The sequence below is a fragment of the Leptosomus discolor genome, chromosome 22 (genome assembly GCF_034619465.1).
Source record: "Leptosomus discolor isolate bLepDis1 chromosome 22, bLepDis1.hap2, whole genome shotgun sequence".
Taxonomy (NCBI): domain Eukaryota; kingdom Metazoa; phylum Chordata; class Aves; order Leptosomiformes; family Leptosomidae; genus Leptosomus; species Leptosomus discolor.
In genome coordinates this window covers 460,706-481,842 of record NC_141412.1, presented here as the reverse complement: position 1 = coordinate 481,842, position 21,137 = coordinate 460,706, and the positions used below count along the sequence as shown (strand labels likewise).

Genomic DNA, 21,137 nt, shown 5'->3' with positions numbered 1-21,137 from the left:
TCAGGCCAGAGCAAGAGGAGCATCCGACGGCGCGTTCGCCCGCGGCGGACGAGGACAGGCGCGGCCGGGCCTCGGGCGCGGCGACCCCTCGCTCGCACAGGGAAGCGGCGGTAACCGGGGCTCCCGCTGCACGTTCACAGCCGCATAGGAACGGAGTAGCCGGAGGGCGCAGCCCCTCGAGGGGCCGGCCAAGGGAAAGGAACCGGGGGGGACGCGTATCGCTCGCACGCGCGCGCGGCGGGACGGCCGGGCACGACGAGAAGTCAGCTGGCGGCTTTATCGCTTTCCCCGTTCTCGATCAGTTTCCGCTTCTTCTCATCCGTTTTCCTCTTGAAGATGCTGTCTCTGTAGAACTGGAGCTCTTTGATGCTTTCCCTGATGTCATCGAGGGCTCTGGAAGAGGATCCGGGAGGGTTTCAAGCCGCCCGCGCGCACCGGCAGCTGCGTCGGGATTCCAACGGCCCCCGACTGCCGCGAGCGGCGAACGCGGGTGCGCGCAGACCGCGCGCCCGTCCGAGGCGAGGCCCCTGCCGCTCGCTCACCTGTGAGAAGCCGCCTTCTTGGGCGCAAACTCGTACTCCTCCGGGTACCAGCGCCTGCGAGCGGAACAAAACGCCCCTTGCGAACGGCCGCCGGGGTTCGGCGACGAGCGGTGGGAGAACTTTGGCTTCGCCGCCAGCCAGAGGGAAAGGCTTCCCCCGGGCAGGCTCCCCGCCGGCGCACGGTGTGGGGGGGGCGCTTACCTGCAAAGCTCTTTGACAGTGCTGACGTCGACGATGCGGTAGTGAAGGTGCCTCATGAACTGCGGCATGTACTTGTCGAGAAACTTCTTGTCGGCGTGAACGGAGTTACCTGGCAGAGACGCAAAGCGGGACGTTTCCTCGCCGGCGCTACCGAGGCACCGCAGGGCGTGAACGGGTCTGCCGCCCCGGGCCTCCGGACGAGTCTCGCCTCCCGCCCATCCCACAACCCGCCGCGGGCGTCCCGATCGCCGCCGCGGGACGTCGGGCAGAGTCGCCTTTGGCGCCGGGCCCGGCCCCCAGCGAGGGAAAGGCGCCGCGGGCTGCGCTGTGGAAGCGTTCCCGCTGCACAGAACGGCGGGTTCCCGCAGCAGCGGTGTGTGACGCTGGCGCTGGGGAACCCGCGGGACGGACGGTGCCGCCGCCGGACCCCTCCTCCCTGGATCTCGGCGCAGGAAGCCGGAGCACCCCCGCCACGGCGGGGTCGCCACGGAACGCGCTTTACCTGCCAGGGGACAGAGGCCCGGGGGCGTCTGTTGCCGTACGAAGGACAGGAACTCGTACTCTGCTTGCTGCAAGGAAATTTTACTCTCCTTCACCGCCCTAGTGAGGCCAGACTGCAAGAGAAGAGCCGCCCGTCATGAACCCGAAATGTGCTGCCACGGAGGACGCCCCCCGAAAGGCCTGTCAGCCCTGCGGGGCCGTGCGTTCCCCAGCGTGCCCGGGAGCACCAACTCCGCGTTTCGGGGCTCTGGGGCAGCTCCCCCAGGGCGGGAGGTGGAGACAGAAACCATCAAGATCCCCCCTGGCGTGTTTAGCGAGATCCCTATAAATCAGCAAAGTCCCTTCCTCCTTTTTCCCCCCCCCCCAACAGTTCAACGCCGAACTCGCTCCAAGTGCTCCCGGTGATTTATTTCCACCCGGCTACACCGCCTGTTGCCACGACTGCGCCGCAAAAACCTACTTGGCGGACCCAAGCGGTAGTTAAAACATTCATTACGCGGCTGCGTTTCCATCTCCACTCTAATTGCCTCTCCCTGCTCAGTCACTTAACAACAAGCAGCTCCTCGGGAGCAGCGACGGCGGAAAACTTCAGCCCTTCATTGAAAACTAACTTGAGTTTCAATCCATAGCCAGGGATGGGAACATCCGCTCGCCGCCTTGCCTGCTGGCCAGGAGGGAGCTTTCTCCGCTGGCTCAGAGAGCTGAAAACCGTCTCTGGCTGCCAAAGGGGTAAGCTCTGGGCGAAGAGCTGCAGCAGGCTCACGGCGCCGAGGCGACAGCGACGACGCCGTGTTCACGGCACGTCGGGGCCCGCTGAGCTCCGCGAGCGCCTGAACTCGCGGCGATACGTCTGCGCCTCGTCGGCTCTGGGCTGTTCTACGCTGATCCTGCGCCTGCTCTCGGCTGGGGCTGCGCGCTGCGCCTTCCCTCTCCCTGGCAGAGCTGTTCTTGGAATTCTTTTGTCCCAACAGGGGAGGAAGGGGCTTCACCGGGAGGAGCTGTCGGAGGAGCCCACCCAACGCCGGGCGGAGCGGGGGACCCGCTGTCTCAGCCTCACGCCGGCGGCACGCACCGCAGCGAGGGGTCCCCTTCCCAGGCCCCGCGCTCCCCCGGGAGCTCCCACTTTTCGGGTGACGGTACCGCAGCTCCTACTCCCGCACGACACGTCACCCGCGTCGGTGCAGAGAGAGAGAAAGGGCAGCGCGACGGCTCCAGCCCGGTTACCTTCCCGTGATGCTCCTTGCACCAGTCGGACATGCCATCCAGCAGCTCGTCGGGCTGGTTAATGATCAGGTTGGGGCCCTGGCAGGACGAGAGAAAGGGCGAGGTGACGGAGCAGCGTCCAGGACCGGCGCCCCGAGCTCGGGCCTCGGGGAAGGCGCTGCCTGGAGGGCGCCGAGCAGCCGCTCGGCCCTGCCGGGCCCCGTACGCGGCCCTCCGCTCTCCTCCGGGCCCCGAGCGCCCACCGCGGCCGCAGCAGGGGCGGCAGCGAGGCCCGGTGCCCGGCGGCCGCCCTTCCCCGCGGAGCGGGAGCGTCCGGCCGGGCCGGGCCGGGCCGAGTCCCGGTGGCGGGGGCAGGGCCCGGCCCGCCGGCGCCTCCTCACCTCGGCCAGGACGTTGAGGTCGGAGTCGGTGATGAGGCAGGCCATCTCCAGGATCTGGTCCTTCTCCACGTCCAGGCCCGTCATCTGCCACACACGGGAGCGGGAGCGGCACCGTCAGCGCGGCGGCGGCGGGCCACCCGCGCCCCCCCCCACCCCCGGCCGCCCCGCCATCCCTCCCGCCGCTCCCCGCACCTCCAGATCCACCCAGACCATCCGCTGTCCCATGCCGCCGCCGGCCATGCCCGCCGCCCGCCGCCGGCCCCGCCACAGCCTCCCGCCGCAGCTCCGCAGGCGACCCAGGCCGGCGCGGCTGCCGCCTAGCATCGCCGCCAGGCCGCAAAGCGCCGCCGCCGCACTACACCTCCCGGCAGCCCCCGCGGCGGCGGCGCCCCAGGCGGGAGTGCGGCGGGCGGCGCAGGGGCCGTCGGGAGGCGTAGTGCGGCGGCGCGGGGGCTGCCGGGAGCTGTAGGCGCGGCGGCGCTACGAGCCGCCGGGAATTGTAGGCGCGGCGGCGGCTTCCCCCCCCCCCCCCCCCCGTGAACAGCGGTGGAACCCCGGGGGCGCTCCGGTGAGGCGGGCGCTGTTCTACCCACCCCACCACCACCACCCCCCCCCCGGGGGGGCGGAATGAGGACGGTTCACCCACGGATTTTTATTTTTTCTGTCTTTCCCAGGGAGGATTTAATGCGCTTCGCCACAACGAGGGACAGCGGAACGTCTCCTGCCGCCACCACCGCCGCCGCCGGTGCCAGGACGCCACCGCCCCGCACCCCCGGCCCCGCACCGGCGGCACGCCGGGGTCTCTGCCCCGCGCTGTGCCCGGCCCTGGGGGGCACCGTCCCGATGTGTAAACCCGAGATGCCGCCGGCCGCCCCCAGCGGAGCGGACTCGGGCGGGCAGGGGTCTGCGCTCCCCGTCGCGCGTTTTCGGCCGCCAAGTCCTTCCGAGCCCGCCGCGGAGGGCTCAGTGCCGCGCCGGGTGCCACTTGGGCTCCCTGTGGCTATCCCGACGGTAGTCGTAGTCGTGGCTCCAGCCGTCCCGGTGCCTGTCGTCGTAGGTGGGCTCCTCCCTGCCGCCGCCCCGGTAGGGATGCTCACCGTCGTGGCCCCGCTCCTCGAAGCCGTACTCCTCCCTCCTGCCGCGGCCATAGTCGGGGCCCCGCTCGCCGAAGCGCGGCTCGCGGCCAAAGTGCCGCCCGTCCGGCAGGTAGGGGTGGGCGCCCAGCCGGCCCTTGCGCGGCGACGGCCCCTCGGGGCGCCGGGAGGGCGGCGAGGGGTGCAAGGCGTGAGGAGGAGGAGGGTGTGGGTAGCCAGGCAGTGCGAAGCCGGGCTGCTCGTACTTGGCCCCGAAGGGGGGCTGAGGCCACGCCACGCTGCTCACCTGCGAGGGGGAGAGGGAAAGGGTGCGTGGGTTGGGCTGCCAAACCGCCCGTGCTCTGGAGGCGAGGCCCAGCGCCCACTTAGCGGGGAGCCGTTACCCCCGGCGCCCAAAGCCCTCCCCGACCGCGCGCCGCGGGAGCGGGCACGGGAGACGCTTCGGCACCGGCGCCTCCGCGCTCCCGCGGCGCGTTCCCCCGGGAAAGGGGCGCTCGAAAGCCAAGAGGGCCCCGCCGGGCGCCGCCAGCGGGGTGACAGCGTACCACCGCGTGCCGCTGGAGGCTCTCAGCCGGCGGCAGAGACCGCTGCACCGCTGGGAATCCGGCCGCCGCCGCCGCGACGCCGTCGGGGCTCCGGTCGTATCTGCAGGGAAGAAAAGGTGTTTCACGGGGCGTCTGCGGCCCTGCCCTCCCAAAAAGAACACCGGGCCGAGGCCAGAGGCAGCTCCGGAGGGCGGCAGGACTGCAGTGGGCCGGGCAGGAGACGCAGCGACCCGCGCCAAGGCCGGGTGCTCGCCGAGCCAAGGGGACCCGCACCTGCTGCAGCTGGAGAGGCCGGTGCCGGCGGCTCCGTGCGGGGAGCAAGAGGGGTGTCCGTCCTGAGACGCGTGGCTGCTCCCTGGGGAGAAACAAAGGGTGGGCGAGAGCGCCGGGCGCGAGGCAGGGGGGGGCTGCGGGGCGAAGCCCCCCGGCTTCCCCGCGGTGCCGTGTCCCTGCGGCGCCGGTACCTGCTCGGAACTGGATTTTGATGGGCCTGCCGTACAGCTTGATGCCGTTGAGCAGGCTCAGCCCGTACGGGACCGACTCCTCGTGCTTGAAGTTGACGAAGGCGAACTGCTTGGGCCGTCCGTCCCTGTCCCTCGGGATCTTCACCTTAATCACCGGCCCCGCCTGCCAACCGGGAAACACGGGGCGCTGGGTGACGCCGGAACGGCGAGGGGGGGGGCGCGGCCTGAGGAAGTGTGTCCGCCGGCGGCCGCCGTAGCGCGGCCTAAGCCCTGTGGCGGCCGCGGCCGCGCGGCCCCGCCCTCCCCCGGGATAAAGCGCGGCCGGGCGGCGACTGCCGAGCGGTACCTGGTGGAACAGCTCGAAGATCAGCTCCTCGGTGACCTTGGGGTCCAGGTTCCCCACGAAAAGCGTCCGGTCCGCCTCGGCCGCCGCCGCCCCCATCGCCGCCGACGGGCAGCCCGCGCTCCCCGGCGCGCCCCGCCTCTGCGCATGCGCCGGCGGCGGGACGGCGCCGCGTCGCCGTGCGCGCCCCGCCCCTTCCGGCAGGCCTGTAATGGCGGGGCGGGGGCGGCCGCGGTGAGGGCTCGGCGCGGCGCGGCGGGAGGCGGCGGAGCTGCGCCCCGGGGGGCCGGGGCCGGGGCCGGGGCGCGGTGGTGGGGCTCCGGGGGTCCCGCCCGCTTCTCGGGCGAGGGGGCGGACGGCGGCGGGTGCAGGAAGCGTGTGAGGGGGCGCCTCGCTCCCTCCGGGGCCGCGATCGCTGCGGAACCACTGGTGCTAATAAACGGTGTTTGTCCGCGTGGAGGCCTAGCGGAGCGGCCGTGACCCCGGCGCCCCGCCGGTGCCCGGTGTCGCCGACAGCGCGTCCCTGTCACGGGGTGGCCTTCGGGTCGCGGCGCCGCCCGGGAGGTGACCGGTTTCCCTCGGTTCCCGCGGTGCCTCCACGCTGCTGCCGGCGCCCCGCAAATACACGGCCCGGCCGCTGCCTCCTGAAGGCCGCGGCACAGGGCCAGACCCCCCCCCCCGCAGGGGCTGCCAGGGCCCGGGCTTCCCGGTGTGCCCCGGGGGGAGGCTGTGGCTGGGCTCCGCGCTCTTGGCTTTCGGGCAAGCTGCCCCCCGGGGAGCCCCGGTGCCCCCCGGTGCGAGCAGGGAGTGTGGCTTCGTGCTGTAGCGGGGAGGCGGAGGGCGGCGCGGGTGGTGCCGTCGCGGCCCGGGCCCGACTGCTGGGCGCTGTTCCGGGCACCCTGGGCGTGAAGGGGGCGCTTGAGGCTCACGTCTGGGCGAGGAACCTGCCGAAAAGCTCCCCCGCCGCCTGGGCAGGGCCTGCGCTTTGCAGCGGCCACTGTTCCCCCGGGTATTTCGGAAGACGCCGGACGTAAAACGGGCGTTTTCCATCTGGAGGAACTTTGGAAGGGGAAGCGGAGCCTTCATTTTTCATTAGGTTCCAGCGCGTTATGGCAGATCCGATTTCCTTGTTAATTAGGCGCTGTTCATTTTCTTCACTTCATTACTTGCTGCCGCACCTAGAATTTATATTCATTTGGTTTAATCGGGTCCGCCTGGTTTCATTCTAAACAGTTACTCGTTCAGAAAGGAAATTATTACCTCGCTCTGCCAGGACTTCCACTTTGCCTTAATTTCCCCGGAGCCTCGTTTACTTCCCACTGATGGTTTTTTTTTTTTCCCCCTCCTGGGTCCCCTTGGGCTCGGCGGGGAGGGCTGCGGCGCTGGCACCGCCACCGCCTTGCTCCGCCGTGCCCGCGCCTGCTGGGACCTGCCGAAGGTGCCGACGGGCCCGGGCGTCGCCCCGCCGCGGCCCTGCACAGCCCCGGCCTCCTCGCGCGGCGCGGGAGCAGGGAACCGTCCGGGTGCCCCCACGCACGCTCCGGCGGCTCGGTCGGGGCCTTTTCCCCTCCCGTCGTGCCGTTTGATGCCCGTTTTGCTCTTCAGAGAAGCGAAACCTGGACCTTTATCTCCTTCGGAGGGGCAAGACGCGTCGGAAACAACGTGGAGGAGGGGCCGCGCCAGCTGGCGCGGTGACAGCCCGGCTCCTCGCCCCGCGACCCGGGCGGGGGCTGACTGCCGCCTGTCCCGGGGGGAGAGGAGCTGGCGGCAACGGCGGCCGGGGTCCCCACAGGCAGAGTGCCGCCCGCCCGGCCCCGTGGCTGGGGAAGGCTCTCGGCAATTCCAGACCGGCGCTATGAGACCCGGGCGTGGTGTTTCCAGAGAACGTGTCGGCAGCTCCGGGGTTCCTGCCTCTCCCACGCCGCGGCGGCAGGCACGCCGGTCTTGGCGGAGCCAGCGGTGGGTCCCCAGCTGCCTCCTCGGGCCCTCGGCTCCGGTTCGTGGAGCGGGGCGGCTCCCGGCGCTGGCGGCAGGGCCGAAAACCCGCGCTGCTTCCTCAGGGTGTGCCGGTGGCTCCGGAGACGGTCACGCCGTGCAAAGCTGGCGCTGGCGGTGTCCCCAACGTGTCCTCCTCTGGCTGACGTGGCGCCTCCGCTGTCCGCGTCCGGGGTCACCCACGGTGGCGCCTCGTAACCCCGGTAAGCCGGTCCCGTTGCCAGCGGGGCCGCGCAGCCCTCGCCGCTTCGGCGGGGCTGCTTTAGACGAGCTTCTTGCCAAATCCTACACGGCGGTGGGACGGAGAGGAGGCCGAACCCCTCTGCCTCCTCCCCGGTGTGCTGGGTGCCGGGGAGCTTGTGTGGCACGTGGGGACCGGGACACCTTTCGGCTCCTTCCTGGGCTGCATCTCCCACTTGATGCCAGCCTCTTCGCTCAGTAAGATTTGTGGCGGGGCTCTCTCTGGGTGTGCCCAGCAAGAAAATGCCCCATTTCCCTATTTCTTTTCGCTCTTGAACCAAACCTACCCCAAAAGAAAACGGCTCCGGGCGAGGAGTTTCTCCCCGACGTTTCTCTAGAAAGCAGCTGAGGGCTGAGGCGTGCCGAGCGCGCTCGCAGGAATTGCTGCCAAAAACCTCTCGGCTCGAGCGTCCCGAAAGGGGCTCGCCGGGGTGTCGCGGGTCTGGCTGCCCGTCACCACGGCAGAAGAGCGGAGCGTGGCCAGCGCTGCTGCGAGCCGGAGGGCGTTGCTCCGGGGAGAGCGTCCTCCCCCTCCGCCAGCCCCCTCCACCCCGGTCCCGCGCGTGGGCCGGGGCCGCGGCGCTTTGTCGGGTTTTTACAGGTTTCCTGGAACGCCCAGCAGGTCCCGCGGGCGCTGGGGCCCGGCCGGGCGCGAGGCACGCCGCGCCCCTTGGCAGCGCGCCCCCCGTTCCCCCCCGGCTTTTCGGACGGAGCGCGCAGGGCTTGTCCGGCCACCAGGAGCAGGTCTGCCTTTGGACAACCTCGCTGCCTTTGCGCCCAAACTGGTTCCGGCCCCAGGAAGGGATTTGGGGCTCAGAAAAGCACGTTGTGGCCAAAAGAGGGCAGCTTCTCAGAAGCTCTGCTCCGGCCTGGGGGGACGCCAGGGCAGGGAAACCGGGTGCAATTCCCCGTTTCTGGGCTGGGGCGAGCCGGCGGGGTTACCCCGAGCCTGGGCTGCTGGCGTGCAGCCGGCGCCTCAAGCGCCGGTGCTACGCGTGCCGCGCCAACCCCAGCCCACGGGCACTGGTGCAGCGCTCGTCGCTTTATTTGCTCTCGGGTAAGGGGGGAAGGGGCCGCGGGTGACATCGGCGGGGCCTTGCGACACCGCCGTTCGCCTCCCCGGCGCCCGCGGGCTAGCCGGTGACGGCGGCACGCCTGCACGCCACGAGGCTCAGAAGGGCTTCGCAATCCTTCGCAATCCAAACTTCACCTCGAAGCCCGCGGCCGCCTCCGCCGTGTTCCTCTCCAGGCGGAGGCTCGAGAACACCTGCTGGTTGGAGGCGTAAGGGGTGTCCCGGAGGGCGGTCAGCGTCACCGGGTGCCCCCCCCCCCCCCGCCGGCTTCACTCATGTCCCGCCGGGCGCTGCGGAAGGTGGCCAGGTCCTTGCGGGCGGCCTCCAAGCAAAAGGTGGCGAGGAGGCAGGGACACGGGCGCCGTGGGGCTGGCTTTGGTCACGTCGCGCTTCGGAACCTGCTTCACCGTCTCTCTCAGTCTCTGCTCTTTCTCAGCCCACTTCTCCCTAGCAAGGCAATAAACAAATAAAGAGACGATGGCTCGTTACGTGCTTTTTTAGCGCCCGCGGCTTCACGTGGGCCCTGCGGTCGGCGGCGGGGCGGTCGGACGCCAGCCTCACCTGTCGCCTTCCAGCTCGCAAACGTATTTCACCACCGGCCCCCAGTCGAAGGCTCCCGCTTCGTCCTTCAGCCGCCTCTCCAGCTCCCGGCGGTTCTGGTCCGTGTAGTCCAAGGCGACGATCTCCTGGAAGCGCTCGCAAGCGGAGAGAGGCTGGTAGATGGTGGGGCCGCAGCCGATGTCTATCAGGGTGTTGGCCTGCAGCCCATCATGGGCCTGGGGGGGCGAGGGGGGAAGACCATCCCGGTGAGGACGGAGACCGTGCCCCGGGACGGAAACGTCCCGCAGCCCCGGCGCCCTGTGCCTCCCCTCTCCCAGAAACGCGATCCCAAGTGCCACGGAGCCACGGCGCAGCCCCGCGTCCTCCCCACCGATGCCCAGGGCTCTCGGGCAGCAGCCCAGCCCGGGGCCAGCTCCGGCAGCGGGTTCCGAGCCCCCAGCCCTGCCCGTGGGCAGGGGCTACGCCTGGGAGCTGAGGCAGCGAGCCCACACCGCTCCCCCCCCCCCCCCCAACCTGCATTTTGTGGTGTTTCCAGGGACTGGAACAGCTCCAGCTGGCAGTGCCCTGTACGCACGGACGGATGGACGGGCGTGCGGATGTATTTTTGTATATAAATATATAAATATCTCTCTCTATAGCGAGGGCGGCCCTGCAAACGGCACTGCCCGACGTTGCCCCGCACTGGGGCGAGGGGGGCAGTACTCACCCAGGGAGACTATTTTAAACAGGCTCCTCAGGTTCCCCGTCACAAACATGTCTGGCCGTCCCTGGCTGTCGGTCAAGCTGTAGAATGCTTTCAGGTACTCCCGAGGGTTGAAGCTCTGCTGGTAAAACTCCATGTCCGTGAAGACTGCCGGGGCGGCCGTCCCGCCCAGAGCAAGCTCTGCCGCTTGCTTCTCCCGCGGTACGCGGCGCAGCCCGTATTATTCTTTCGGTTTTAGCCGCCTGGGCACACCCCTGTTCCCGAGCACGGCTTCCTCCTGCTCGCCCTTTCGGCACCCAGCTTTGCTTTTTCCGTCCTGACTTCCTACTGAAATCCCCCCAGCAGCCCCTGGGCAGGACAGTCCCCTGCACGAAGGACCATCGTGAAGGGCCACCCCCCCTGGGATCACCTTCCCCGTCCCTGGCTTTGCAGTATCTGGTGGCCATCGACCAGTACGGCGCGAGCGGGTGTCGCCAGCGGTCACAGCCCGACAGCGCTGGGAACAGCATCGGCGCGTCCGACGCCTTCGCTCCTTCACCGCAGGTTGAGGTCGGCGCGTTCAGTCACGCAACACGGCGAGGAACCTTGGAGGCCACCAGGTGCCCGGCGGAGGGCTGGGGACGTCGCCGCCGCAGGAAGGTGGAACCGCTGCCCGTCCACCAGAAGCGCCTGCCGAGACTCCCCGTCCCTTTCGTCGCTTTTGGGTTTTTTGGAGGTTTCCTTCGGAAAACCGCGATGTCACCCCCCCTGCTATCGCCAGCAGCGGGGTGGCGCGGAGGGGCCGCGGTGGCGGTGGCCTCCTTCGCCATCCCCACCACGAAGAGGCAGCAGAGCCCCGCGCTTCTCGCACGTCTCGTCCCCTTCCCGCTCGCCCAGCGGGAGCCGAAATGATCAAACAGTTTCGGGCTCGTTACCGACGGCAAAGCTGTATAATTGGCCTTTGCTTTTTGAAAGATCTGTCACGAGGCGTGACGGGTGGGTGAGCCGCCGTGTCGTCCCCGAACTGCTGAACGCTGGTTTAGACCCCGAGGTGACTTTGGCGAACGAGCCCCGCTCGCCGTGCCGCCTGCACGGCCGGACCCGCTGGTGCGAAACCGGCGGCCAAAGGCGCGAAGCGTTAAAAAAAAAAAAAGGATGTCAGCGGGAAAGGTGAGCACGCTAAAGAGGTTTTCTGCTGCGAGCAAAGCCACCAACAAGCGCTGCCTGCTGCCCCGGCGCTGCGACGGCGGGCTGAAACGGGCTCTAACACCTCTGGCCCCACGAGAGCCGCTCCCCCCCCCCGGCCACGGCAAGCAGACCCGGGGACGCCTTTGCCGTGGGGTGTCAGCCCCGAGGCAGACCACGGGCACTGCCAGCCTCGCAGCTGGAAGCCCTAAGAGAAATCCTGTCGGTGTCGGGGGGTCTGGTCCCCACCGCCCGAAATCTCAGCACTGTGATGGGAGCGGGAGGTGGGGGAGAGGCGATTTGCCCCCCTCTCAAACCCTCGGAGCTCCCTCCAGGACCCATTTCAGGTGCTGCAGGTTAGACCGAGAAGCGGCCGCCCAGGCGCAGCCCCCCCCCCCACACCACACGTGCCGGGCTGCGAGGGGCTGCTCTCCCAAAAGGGAAGGTGCCAGCAGCAAAGCTGCTACCCCAAATTAAAATCCCGTGGTGCTTTGCTCTGTGCCCCCACGGAAGGCGCTGAGGGTGGGAACGAGCAGCAAGGCCGCCCCGCCAGCCCCACATCTCGCTCCTGAGGGTCCCTGTTCTCCCTCCTTGGGGCCTATTGACATGTTTTCGGAAGGCTGCTTGGCTTTTCCCTGCCTTTTCCCTCCCAGCTCGGCAGGGCTGGCGGCTCTGCAGGGCCGTTCCCGAGGAACCTGGCCGTGGGGGTGTCAGGAGGAGGAGCGGGGTCCGCTTTTCCCAGGGGGACGCGGCGGGAAGGGAGCGAAGGGAGTGGCGGGCACACGTGCCGCCCGAAGGGCCGGGGAGACGGCGGGGTGCCCGATGAGAGCCACCCACAAAATCCGAGCCATCACCCACGACCACGCTGGGCTCGGCGCTGCGCTGAGCATCGCCGAGTCCCCAGCGGGGCTCAGGGGGCAGCCGGAGCCCCAAAGCCAAGCCCAACCGCGCGTGCCCTCGCCAGGCTCTGGATTTATTCTTTTTTTTAAGGCGCTGGGCTATATAAAAGCAGCGGAGCCCTGCAGCCGGCTGCAGCTCGGGGGGGCTCTGGCTCCGTTCTGGGGCTGTTTGCCAGCGCGGTGCTGACGTCCCGGCCCGTAGAGCCTGGTTTTGCCCATGGAATGACACCATTTGGGGATAAAAGCGTACACTGTCAGCATCCAGAGCGCCCCAGGGTGTTTATGAGCGGGAGCGGTGGAGCATCTCGGGGCTAGCCGGCCCCCGCCCAGCACGCCTTGTTGCCCACACCGCAGCCGGGCGATTCCCGCTCCTGGAAACGGGATGCAGAGCCTGCCTCTGCGGCCCCCCCCAGCCCGGAGCAGCCCCCCGAACGGCTCCGCCGCTCCGGCTTTCCGCCTGTACTCAAATCTCAGCTCTAGACGGCTGATTTCCATTTCCCCCCGTACTTTTAGTTCAATCAAAGTGTGTGATTAGGGCTCTGCGGGCTCCATTGTCATCGCTACCTAAGTGCTTCTCTGATTGATATAAACAGCATTTCGATATTTACACTGTGGAACGTATCGCTCCGCTTACTTTCCTGGGTAATGCACAAAATCTGCCATCACAGGGAGGAAAAAGAAGGACAACAACAACAACAACAACAAAAAAAAAGGAGTCCCTGCAGCGAGCAGGCAGGGGAGGGGAGGGGAGGGGAGGGGTGGGGAGGAGCCCTCCCCGATGGGAAAGGACTGTGCCCCATCAGCCTAAGGAGCAGCACCTTGGCCTCGTCCCATCAGCTGGGCGGCCGCTGGGGAAGTTATAAAGGGCAGGAGGGCGGAGAGGGGGTCTTGGCACCTGCAGCACCTCGTGGGGCTCGTGCTTGGGGCGCTGCACGGCGTCTGCTGCGAGCACGGCTTGTGCCGGCGCCCCGGAGCCCGGCTGAGGGCGGCCGGCTTCTGCCCCGCGGGCAGGACCAGCCCCGGGCTCGACCTGGCTTTAAGCCTCAGCAGCCCCAGGGCTGGTCCCGGGCTCTGCAGGCGGCCGCACCGGAGAGCCCCCCCCCGGGCCCGCTCCAGCCCACCCGGGTACCCTGCCCACCCTCCTGCTGCATCCTCGCCCCCGGAGAGAGGTAAGCGAGGCGCCGGGGCGCTGCCGCGTGGCACGGGGCGAGCTGGGGCGCGCTTTGAGGGCGGGAGCGAAAGCACCCGATTCTCTGGTTTACATGTGCGTTTTACTGGGCTGAGCTGCGGGTGTCCCCCCCTCCTTCACGTTTGCAGGAGAGCGTGTAAAGAAAGCGCCCGCCGGGCGAATATTTCTAGGCTCGGGTGCCCTTTGGAGAGGGGAAGCAAAAGTTTCTGTTGTTGAAAACGGGGATGGACTGAGAAAGGCGGCGGCGGTTGCGCTCGTCAAGGGCAAAACGCACCAGTTTTCTGAAGTGCAGCAGCTCCTCGGGGGCTTTTTGCAGCCCCAGCTTCCCCTCGGAGGCCTGGCTGGGTGCTGGGGGGGCGCTGGGTGCGGCCGGGCGGCGCGGGAGCAGCGCGGAGGTTCCCGAAGGGCGTCGGTGGGACGAGGCCCTTCTGATGGTGCGGCCGGAATTGTGGTCGGTGCTTGGTTGTTCCGGTTGTGGCAGGAAGCATTTTGAAGGATTTTTGTTGAGTTTTACTCGATCAAAAGTGTTACGCTTTGAGTTTCCCATCGGACTTGGAGGAATACCCACCACACCCCACCACCCCTTCGGCCTTGTTGTTCCCTCTGCCCCCTCATCCTGGGGGCAGGAGCAAGTGCGGATGCTCAGCGGCTTCTCCCTGTTGCACGCGCGTCGATACTGTCTTAGTGAAATTATATGTAATTAATGAACGGGCGGGCTGCTGGGACCCTGCCCCGGGGTGGCTTTTGCTGCCTGCCAGGCTCCTGCCCGCGGTGGGGGAGCGGGAGCAGCCGTGGCCGGCCGGCACAGCGCCGGGAACAAAAGCTGCCTCGTCCTCCGCGTGGTGCAGAGGATCCCGAACAAAAGGTTCACGTTCCCCGGCGCTCTTCTCTTTCTTCCCCTCGCCCGCCTCTCTTTTTCTCCTGCTCCTCGATGGAGATTTAAACAGTTCCTTCTCTGGTTTAAATTTCTCTGTGCTGCGACAAGGAACTAGCAATTAACTGTTATAAGGCTGTTTTACAGTCCTGTGGAAACCCTTTCCATCCGCTTTGGTTTAAATGGGTATATCTTTTATTCCCAGTTTTCGGGAGCGTAAAACTTTACAGCATTTGCTGCAAACCTTCACACTTTGCTTTGCGGTTTATTGCTCCCTCTGCAGATATATCTTGCCCATAAATAAGGCTTTCATCTCTACAGTACTTGACGAGGAGCCGCAGTGCCTCCGAGCGCTTTCATTAACGGGCTTTCGCCTAGAAATCGCGGCGTGATTCACCCCAAACCTCGGCCTTCCCTGCGCCCGGCGGGGCAGCGCTCTGCGCGAGCGGAGCAGGCTGCTCAGCCGGGTGATCTTGCCCTGGCCGGCAAATCCCTGTGGCTCCGGGAAGTTTGCTGCCAGCTGGGTTCCCTGGGTCTCTCTTCTTCGGGTACCGAGGTGCCCGAGCCTTGGGGCAGAGAGAAAGGGGTCTGGTGACCGCCCTGTAGCTTTCCTTTTGCTGGAGCACGAAGAGGGGCTTTCTTCTACCCTGCTGCCTGTTTTTCCGAGGCTCCTGGAGATGCGCTGTGCTGGTGTCCGCGGCCAGCGTTGGCTCAGGTGACCGAAACTCGCGGCGAGCGGGCGGCACGCCGGCCGGTGCCTTGGTGCCAGGGCAGGCAAGCCAAGAGCCTGCCGGGTGCGGAGAGGGAGGCGCGCTGCCGCCCGACGCGTTGCTCGCCCTGCCGGGGTCTCTGGGAAGGGGACGAGGCGCTCGGTGCCCAGATGCTTGCGGTGGGTCAGGGGGAGGAGTGGGGGGGGGGACGGGCCCCTGCTGCAGCCCCGCGCCAGCCGCTGCTTTTCCAGGCCCGTCGTGACACAAAGGCTTCGGAAAGGTGTGGGATATTAATTGCAGCTTTCAGACCCCCGCGTGCTACGTGGCAATTTCATCACATTACGGTGATAGCGGTTTTAAAAAACGCCCTCCTCCCGTCCCCTTTTAACAAAAACTGCCTCGTTTCGCAAAAAAACGCATTTAGGGCCGATTTGTTCCGAGCCCCGGAACGGCAGCAATTACCGCAGCGCTGTGCGCATTTGGAACGAGCGGGGTAACGCTGGCGCGAGCGCGGCCCCTGCCGAAGGGGTGCAGCCGGGTGGGGACACCTCGGCAGAGCGGCGGCGCGGGTTGCCGTGCCGCAAGCCGCTGAAACCGGGGCGCCTCGCCTCGCGCGTCCCCGCTCTCGTGTTGCTGGAAGCTGCTTTACCGGGGAACGGTATGGTTTATGGGACCATTTGCCGGCGCCGGTACCTGCTGCCGAGGCTGCAAATGTCAGAGCCGGGCGCGGGGAGGCAGGCGGTGGGAACAGGTGGGCTGTGCGGGTCTCCGGGGCCCCGCTAATTCGCGGGCGATAAATTAATGACGGCAACGGGGACAAAGTCCTATTCTGGGTGCAGGTGACTGAGCAATTCCCTTCTGTCAGGCAGAGGGAGGGAGGGAGACCTGTCATCCTCAGCCTGCCTTTGATTTTATTGTCTGAGCCAGCCTTAAAGGTATCCGGCATCCAGCACCGGCTTTGCTCTTGCTCGGGGTTTTGGAAGCGGTGCCGAGCCTCGCTTAAAATAACGAGCGCCTCCACTAATTACACCAGGCTGCCTACTTGCGACACGGGCCGTCTCTTCCATCTTCCCCATAAAGGGACCAAAGGTTTCCTTGGCTCCCAGAGAGGCGGGGGATGTTCAGAGCTGATGGCGTCGGCCCCGTGGGTAAATGCTGCCAAGGCGTCTACGCTCACACGGACCCGGTCGCCGGCCTCTGCACCGGGCACCGGGGGTGGGGGCGGGGGGGGGAGGCGGCTCGGCGGGGCAGGAGCAGACCCTGGCAGGGAGCAGGTCTTCCTCAGCACCCTCCCGTCGCCCGCTTGCATCCCACCCGCCTCCAGGAAGGAGAGTCGGTGCCGTGCGGGAGGGAAGGTGTGGGTGAAAGGGGTGCTTGGGAAGGAGCAGGGCCAAAAATGGTGGGGAAAGGGAGAGTACAGGAGCGGCGCTTTATTAAACGAGCTGTGTAACGAAGTGTCGTTACCCACAGGCTCTGTATCGGCGCGGTTTCGATTGTGTCTGTGCCGCCTTTATAGGATTCCCGAGTTAGCCTTTGGAAGAGCGCGACAGGATTTTCGACGTCCAGTGAAGATTTTCCCACAGCAGCTACACCGCAGGGATTGTGTTTTCAACCCGCAGCTCGCCTGGGAGGGGGAAAGGCCGATGAGCCCCCGCTGCGTTACTCTCACGGTCGTTAAACGTGCGAGTGTCACGGGTGCCTTTCTAACCCGGGCAACGTCGGGTCCCCCGGGCACTTGCGTCGCCCCCTCTCCGGGGAAAGCGGTGCCCGCCTGTAGGCAAAGTTTGGGGTCCTCGTGCCGCAGCAAGGGTGCGATTCGGAGTGTGAAGAGGGCAGTGGCCGCCTCGTTAATGGTGTGCCTCTCTACCGTTATCCCCGGCATTCGGGGTGGGAGCAGCCGACCCCGTGCCGAGGCAGCGCGCCGGGTGAAGTCGCTTAGATTAATACGTAATTATTAACCGGGAGACGGGAACGTGAAACCGGGCCTGGAGCGGGAGGCGGTGGCTGGCCAGAGCTGTGCCCGCGGGAGGCAGGGAGCGCTGGGCTCTCTCCGGCTCTGCCTCTAGGAAGCACTCTGACCTCAGGCAAGTCGCTGCCGCGCTCCCCCAGACCAGGGAGAATCGCCCCGAGTAACGCGCGCGTGGATTCATCAGCGCCCGCAGAGCGCTTTCGTGGAGACCCCCGGCGTGGGCGAGGGACGTGCCCCGTCGCAGACGAGCCTGGGACTCGGCAGTTAATTTCCAGCTCAAGGGAGGAGATGCCGGGAAAAGCACCGCGGGGGATGGACCTGCCCGGTCCCAGAGCTGGAAACCCCTTCCCACGGGCGGGGGGTTCGCCTCCGAAACGGGGGAGCACGGGGCGAGGTGCAAGCTGGTCTGGGCGGACGGCAGCGTGGTGCCCAGGGGAGGGGCCGTTAACGAGGCGCGTCGGGTGCCGCTGACGAACCTTCTCCCCCGTGCAGCCGCGCAGGAGAGATGAGGCTTCCCGGGAGCAGGCTGCTGCCACCCGGCCCGCCGAGCCCGCGCAGATGGCGGGGAGATAAATGATGCCATCTCCGTACTGTAGTGGCTCGGCCGTAATTTCTGGAAGACGTTTATTGGAGGCAGCCTTCCCCTTCTCGGGGACTGCGACTCCTCGGGCAGAGGGGATTGCGGCGGGGAAGGTGGGAAGCGCAACCCGGCGTTACTGATGAGAGCGGTGCCCAAAGCCCCATCCATTCCTCTCCTCCAATTTTCTCCTCTGACAATTTATAGGTTAGTTTGATGCTTGAATAGCTGTGTCTCTCTAGTAATATGTATTCTCCGTAAGTATTCCCCGCTGTGGCATATCCTAAGAGAACTCCATCAAATAATTATCCTCCCTTTTATTTATTCACAGTCTTTTCACTCGATCTGCATCACGATAAAATATTCCAATGGCTTCCTCTTAGCACCGAGCCTTCCCCAGATTGTAAAGTGTATTTATGTACAGTATTAAATCCGCCCTGCGCAGCTCTTCATCTCGGCGCTTTCCCCATCTGACGCTACCGCCGGGCGCTGGCCCCGGCCCCCTCCTGCCTCGGCACCCTCCCTCGCCGCGGCACGCACCGCGTCCGTGCCGCTGGCCCGAAGCCCGCGGCGGGAGAGGTCTGCGGGTGGGCGAGGACGGCGCTGCAGGCTGGGGCAGCGGGATGGAGGAGGGCAGCCCCGCCGGGGAACCTGCTCGGCTCCCTCCCTCGTGCTTCGAGCCGCGATGTCGCTGCCTTCCAGAGCCGAGCCGCCCGCTCGCAGCAGGAGGACGTGACTGCAGGACGGCCGAGTGCAATCAGAGCAGGGAAGAAACCAATAACCTCTCTTCCCGCCCCCGCCTCCGGAGGGACTCGAAGAGCGGCGCTGCTCTTCTCCGAGGACTTGTCGGGGCTCCCCGTGCAGCCGGCTCGGCGGACGGCCCCTCGGGGAGGGCTCGCCAGCCGGAGGGCAGCTTTTTAGTCAGAAAGCCGCGGACTTGAGGGTAGGATGTGCGGAGCCCGAGAGGCGGTTTCCAGTGCTGGCGAGGGTTGAGGAGGCGCAGGCACGCCGCGGCCCGGCTGCGGGTCTGCGTTTGCCGCTGGGAGAGGCGCTGGTCTTCCGAAACGGCGTTCCCGAAACCAGTGTATCCTCGTCTTCCTGCGGATCATGGTGTGCTGTACAGCAGCCCAACGGGGAATATTTGGTGTTCCTGCGGCTCGGCTCGCTGGTTTAAAAAGCTGCTGTGCCAGAGGGCCGGGGCAGCATCTCGGCCGGCGCCGGCGCCCCTCTGCAGGCGTCAGCCCTCTCCTCTCGGGGGTTTCTGGGCTGGAAGGGCTCACGGCCTGAAATGGAAAGCCCGTAGCAATGCCGGGGGTTTCGTTAGGCCGGACGAGCTCTTCCGTTCTCCAGGGCTGTGGGAGTCAAAGCGAATTTAACTTTGTTTTTGAGTTTGCTTCCTCCACGGCGTGCGAGCGCTCGCCGGCAGCCCCTGCGCTGCGAGGCAGAGCCGGCACCCGCGCCCGGCTGCCGTGGTGCGAGGACAGCAGTCAAGGGGCTAGTCACGCACCGAAATAGCGGTGGCCGTTCGCAGTCGTGGCGTTTCTTCCCTGCTTTGCCTGCGGTCGGCTCGGCTGGCAGGCGGAGAGCCCAGGGAAAGGGCTTGCTCCCCGAAGAGGGAGATGCTGCGGAGAGCGGTGAGGAGGAGGAGGAGGAGGAGGGCCGTGCCGCGCCGCTCCCGCTCGTGTGGCGCCGGTACCTCTTCGAAGTGGCTTCCCCTCAAACCGCGGAGAGGCGAGTTCCCTAGCAAGGGTTAACCGAGTGTATAAAATTGATTGCGATTTTAGTAATTCAGTATAATCACAGTCTACCAGCAGGTTGCTTTTCCAGCAGGAGGGTTTGGAATTATTTTCTGGAGTTTGCAATATAGAACTTAAATTAAGCCTCAGAAGTCAGAGGAGCTCTGCTGCATCTCTAATGTGGTGCTAAATTCTCAGCAGCACATTCTCTGTATTAAAGCCTTTGCTGGCAATTAGGTTCATTAACTATCACAATACCTTATTTATTACTCGGCATGCCATATGGTTTCCCAGCTAAAGAATGGCACCCGTTCTAGCACAGACCATTTGGCATCATAAAAATGTTAACAAATAATGTTATGGCTCTCAAGGGCAAAAGGGCTCGCTGGGTTGCAGGTCTGAATGGCAGGAGAGAATATGAAAACATTTTTCTTCTATGGCAAAATAAAGAATTCCTCGAGACAGAAGTATTCAAAGAATATCACGCTCGCATCACGCAAATGGGAGTTTTATACATGCCCATAATGGTTATGTCAATATTTGCAGCAGGCAGCGCTCTCACTCAGCTCCTTTCCTTCCCCCTCCTCTCCCTCCGAGCACGGACCTGGTGGGAGCACCGACGGAGAAGGACCCACCTCCGCAGAAGCGCGCCGCCTCTCGCACCTCGCGATCGCTACGTGGGTTTGGTGGCGCTGGCCTTCTGGCGTCCGCAGCGCCTCGGGGCGCGGGATCCCTTGCCGAGCTCCCCCCGCTCCTACCGCCCAGGCTTGCTCCCCGCAGCAGCGGTGCGGGGCACGGCACCTGGGTGCCAGCGTGCCTACGCGGCGCGGACTCGCCCGCTGCAGAAGGGCCTGCGAGGGCTGGAGTTGCCAAGCGGAAAGAGCAAATCGGGAGCCTGATCGTGGAACGCAGAGTTAGGGGTTCTGACCCTGAAAAAGAGAGGAATCTCAGTTGCGCCCTTGTTTAGCGCTCTCTGGAGGAGACCGCGACCGGTCCGCAGCCCGGGCTGCGAGCCTTAGGCAGCGTACGCTTGCGCTCGGTTCCTATTTTCAGCAGGATTAGGATTACGAGAGACAGGGACAGCACCTCAGGTCACAGAGACCTGAATGGTCTCATCTCTGGCACTGTGCGGCCAACGGCTGGGGACGCAGTGCCCTCCGGCCGAGAGCAGCCGGCGGCGAGGCTGGAGCGGCTCGGCAGCTGGGACGCAGGGCGGGATGCTCTCGGATCATTCCCGTGGCAATGAGCGCTTCAGAAACCCCTTCGAAGCACAGGATCGCGGCGGCGGCAGAAGGGAGAGCGCTCAGCCCAGCGCAGGGCTCGGTCTGGACGCGGCGGCCGCAGCAGCTTCGCTGCGTGGCTGGTGCGTCGGGGCAGCTCCAGAGCCACCCAGGTCCTGCTGGAAGTGCCCTTCCTGGGGAGGGATGCGAGGAGGAGCAGCATTACTGCAGCGCTGACAGGCTTTAAAGGCAGCGAGGATTATTTCTCATCACCTCAGCTGAACTCCTGAGCGATGCCGGTGAAGCATTTCACCTGCCAGTTAGCGCAGCACCACTTTGTGTCCGAAATAAAGCCGGTTTCGGGAGGAGAGCGTGGGCTTTGGTTGGGTTTTTTATTTTTTTTTAATCATAGTGGAAAGAGCAAATCGGGAGCCTGATCGTGGAACGTGATGGCGTGCGGTACTGTATGCGAAGCCAGGTCCTGGGAACGAAAGGGCTCAATCGGAGGACGAGTGTGGCTGGGGATCGTGGCCCAGTGAGCACATGAGATCTGTGCTGCCTCCACCCTTGAAGAAAAGTTTTGAAGTCAGGCATTTCCCTCCCGAGAAACTGTATTTAAGTAACTCCCCTCGCTCAGCGCCGTCGTACGGCGTCAGCCGATGAGCTGGCTGGGAATTAAACCACCTTCTCCAGATCCCGTTACCAAAACCGCCTGTCGTTGCCGCGCCCCCAGCATCTGATCTGCCGCCGGGGTGAAGCTGCGACGGTCACTGTAGCGTCCCCCTCCCGCCAGCCTCGGTGCCCCTCCGGAGAAGCTGCGAATTCCGCCTCCCCCAGCACCTTTGGGGCCGGCGCTGCCGTGCGGTACGCCCTGCGTGTCGCCCACGTGCCGTGGGAAGCGCGTGCAGCCGGCGGGGTGCCCGCGGGGGAAGG

The 21,137-nt window shown here is 66.1% G+C and overlaps 2 protein-coding genes across 3 annotated transcripts; both read right to left on the bottom strand.

Annotated features, from left to right (window-relative positions):
* Positions 1-218: 218 nt before the first annotated feature.
* Positions 219-3,172, bottom strand: REXO2 (RNA exonuclease 2). Its single transcript, XM_086476928.1, has 7 exons — positions 3,041-3,172; positions 2,849-2,932; positions 2,469-2,546; positions 1,246-1,357; positions 744-852; positions 543-596; positions 219-393 (listed from the first exon to the last, which is right to left on the bottom strand). Exons 1-7 carry the CDS (start codon positions 3,170-3,172, stop codon positions 264-266), a joined length of 699 nt encoding a protein of 232 aa, XP_086333054.1. The 3' UTR covers positions 219-263.
* Positions 3,173-3,811: 639 nt separating this feature from the next.
* Positions 3,812-5,393, bottom strand: RBM7 (RNA binding motif protein 7). 2 transcript variants are annotated; one of them, XM_086476941.1, is made up of 5 exons: positions 5,298-5,393; positions 4,952-5,114; positions 4,761-4,842; positions 4,488-4,587; positions 3,812-4,228 (listed from the first exon to the last, which is right to left on the bottom strand). In XM_086476941.1, the coding sequence occupies exons 1-5, from the start codon at positions 5,391-5,393 to the stop codon at positions 3,812-3,814; spliced, it is 858 nt and encodes a 285-aa protein (XP_086333067.1). The 2 variants fall into 2 exon arrangements, with proteins under 2 accessions (XP_086333067.1, XP_086333066.1); XM_086476940.1 differs by having other exon boundaries at positions 4,488-4,627; positions 4,780-4,842.
* Between the last annotated feature and the right edge of the window lie 15,744 nt (positions 5,394-21,137).